Source organism: Clarias gariepinus, chromosome 27, assembly GCF_024256425.1.
Source record: "Clarias gariepinus isolate MV-2021 ecotype Netherlands chromosome 27, CGAR_prim_01v2, whole genome shotgun sequence".
NCBI classification, from domain to species: Eukaryota; Metazoa; Chordata; class Actinopteri; order Siluriformes; family Clariidae; genus Clarias; species Clarias gariepinus.
The window spans coordinates 22250193-22253528 of NC_071126.1; the positions used below are offsets into that span (position 1 = coordinate 22250193).

General features: G+C 33.2%; 1 protein-coding gene across 1 annotated transcript; it reads left to right on the forward strand.

Moving 5' to 3' along the window:
* Positions 1-320: 320 nt before the first annotated feature.
* On the forward strand, positions 321-3113 carry LOC128514862 (uncharacterized). Its single transcript, XM_053488757.1, has 5 exons — positions 321-427; positions 526-864; positions 1016-1108; positions 2776-2813; positions 2991-3113. Exons 1-5 carry the CDS (start codon positions 376-378, stop codon positions 3111-3113), a joined length of 645 nt encoding a protein of 214 aa, XP_053344732.1. The 5' UTR covers positions 321-375.
* Positions 3114-3336: the final 223 nt, after the last annotated feature.

Genomic DNA, 3336 nt, shown 5'->3' on the forward strand with positions numbered 1-3336 from the left:
CAGCTATCCAGTAGGTTTAATTCCTCCACACAATGACCCCCAGACCATGATGTGATGTTGAGGTGTTTAATTTGCATGAAAGAAGTGAACAATGCAATGAGGAGTCCTACAACATCTTAGAAGAGAAAATATGAAAGTAACATTTTCTGCTGTGAACCATTTTAGTGTTTACGTCTTAAATAATACAGATGAGCTTTTTATCACAGCATCAGAATAGACAAGAATTCACTGTGAGCTTCACATCTCATTACAGCTAATGGACCAATCAAATCAGTCCACAGCTTCAAAACATCCAATCAGGCGTGAGTCTGGACCTGGTTTTCTACTGAACACACAAGTTCATTACCTCACTATCACTTTGTCTAAACAGGAACGATGATCACACTCTTTGTGGCTCTTTACTCTCTGCTTTGTCTCTGCACAACTGGTGAGGAACATTTTAAACTTTAAGGTATAATAGTAATTTTTCACATTTTTATAATTGGTGACATCATTAAACATTGAATATGAAACACTTTGTTACAGAAAACACTTCTGACATCAAGGAGCCTCACGTAAAAACAGTAAAGCTGGGAGAAAATGTAACAATAGAGTGTAAAATTAGTGGGGATAAATATAATCCATTTTGGTACAGACAGAGATTCGGAGAAATGCCTCAGTTTATGGCGAGAACATACAATAACCCTCAGGGCTACACATTTGCAGAGGAATTTAATGATAGACGCTTCAGTGTTACTGTAAATGGCAGTAAATTTGATCTCAACATTAATGGAACAAATAAAAGTGACAGAGGAGACTATCTCTGTGTAAATCTTGATGGAACTACACCAAAGTTCTCATCTGGAACACGTCTGCAGTTTGAAGGTAAACAGTTTTACTCTGATAACCTGCTAATTCCAGATCAACACTTTAACCAGAATTATGTGTACATGTGCATTAAATGTTGAATATTTCACATTATTCATATTTAGTATCATTTCTGTTTATTTGCTGCTTTTCCAATTTATTTGTAAAGGTGAAGAGATGAAACCCTGTCCTACACCTGGAACACTTAACAAGAACACACACTCTGTTACACACCAGGGTTCAAACAGCAGAGATGAAGAAGGTCAGAGTTTTAATCATTTTTCTTTAATTTTGTCAGGTGTGGACGATGTACACAAATCCTTAAATGCTTAAGTACAAGTACTCACTTATTAAAAGTTTATTGTAAAAAATTATGGCTCTAGTGTTATATTATTATTTTGATTGATTAGTCTCTTGTTCTCTTTGATGAATATAAATCAGTGTTTCATGTGTTTGGTGTGTAATAGATGGACTGAGACACTGGAGTGTTTGATAGTTTAGCAGAGGTTATGATCACAGCCAGTGGAAGCTGAATCTCAGTTGGTTAAAGTAGAACTCCACTCCACCTGCTAACTGTTTTAGCATCATCAGCTACATGTAAAACTAATCAAACAGACTTTATTCACCCAAGTCCAGGTGATAACTTAAAATGTTTAGCATTTTACCATATTAGGGCGTTCACCTGATGAGTTTTAAACACTACACACTGAGGTGAAACAGCTCGCTAATGGAAATGGATAAAACTTCATTAGTGATTATTAGCTCCAGTCTGCGCTGCTGTTGTTATATTGGGTTGTGGTGTAGAGACGCTTCACTGCTCAAGCGTTATGCATTACTTAGCTAAATAACTGGTAAATTACATGACATATTTATGAAATAATTTAAAACAGAGACACAAAGAGAGATTTTGGTGCTGAAAGCTAATATTAGATTACTTGTTAAAGAAAATGATCACTAGCAAAAAAATGGGTTTAACTCAACATTCTGGCTCAGACTTAACAGAGAATTCTCGCAGGAAGGAATCCTGTGAGAGGCAGATGCAGAAATTATTATTTTTTTTTTTAATGAATAATTCTTTCAAATAAGCCCATGCGTGTTGGTGGTGATTTAGAGTCAGGACTTGTTTTGCTCATGTTTCCAGGAGCTCAGTATTGTAGGCTGTTGCACTGATCTCGTCACAGTAACAGTTAGTGTTTGTTAGTTAGATACGTCTAATAGGTGAAACCAACAAGTCAAAGCAATCAGATAATAAAAATAAAGATTGTTGTATCCTAATTTATGTGATGTGTGTTTTAAATTACACTGATTTTACACATATTTTTTCCCACTCATAAGTAAGAAGTAAGGACACGTTACATAATGTAGTGAAGTATTTAACTAAACAACAGATACTTAAAAGAGATACTTAAGTACAGTAACGGATTTACAGTTACTTTGTTACTGTCCACCACAGCACTTTGTAGAACAGAATTTTCTATGAATTAAAACTTCTGTGAATAAATCATTTGACTTTCTAAAGGTAAAGAGATGAAGCCCTGTTCTTTACCTGGAACACACGACACTGCAGGTAATGGAAATAGTAAGAGTTTTAATAAAATAAACTTAGTTTTAGATTTTTGTTAAAGATAGTTAAAACATTCCCTCTGTAATCCAATATTTATACAAGTGTTTTTTATTATCATTATTATTTCAGAAGATATGAATCGGACTATTGCCTTAATAACCTCTAATATAATATCTGTTATTGTAATTGTGGCTCTGGTCGGAGTTTTACTTAAACAACAAGGAAAAGGTTTGTTTACTTTTGTTACTATTATTATTATTATTATTATTATTATTATTATTATTATTATAGTTCATGTATAGAGTTGAGAGAATGTGAATGTGAATCCGTTCTCTATTTAAACTTTACTGTGTATTATCGTTCAGGTTCATCATCAAGCAACCATCAAACTCCCACCAATCAGGTAATCCAGTCTTCTATTCATTGTGATTCTGTTCTGTTAAATAAATACACATCTGACCTACAATCCACAATGTACAGAGAATTGTAATAGACAAATATTTACAAAATATACAACGTAATCATTATATTTATTCTTTTAATCCGCTCTGGTTTATAAACGTCTCTTGTTCTTTATCAGGCTGATGATGAAGATGTCTTGAACTATGCAGCTGTGAGTTTTGCTAAGAAACCTTCATCCTCCAGAACATCCAGAGACACAAAAAACCATCAAGACGTTTATGCACAAGTTAAAATAAAATAGATAAAGAGAAAAAAGTTAGAATTGAAAAACAACAATCACCCAGTTTGTACACAGATATGTTATTCAGACAAAAACTTTTTATTTTTTTTTATTATTGCCGAAAGTTTCATGATTATTTCCAAACCATTTTATTGTATTATTTTGCCTTACCTGGTATATATTTTTTGTTTACTTCTTTGTTTATTTTTAAACTTTTGTTTGTGTTCAACGTCCTACAAATTGT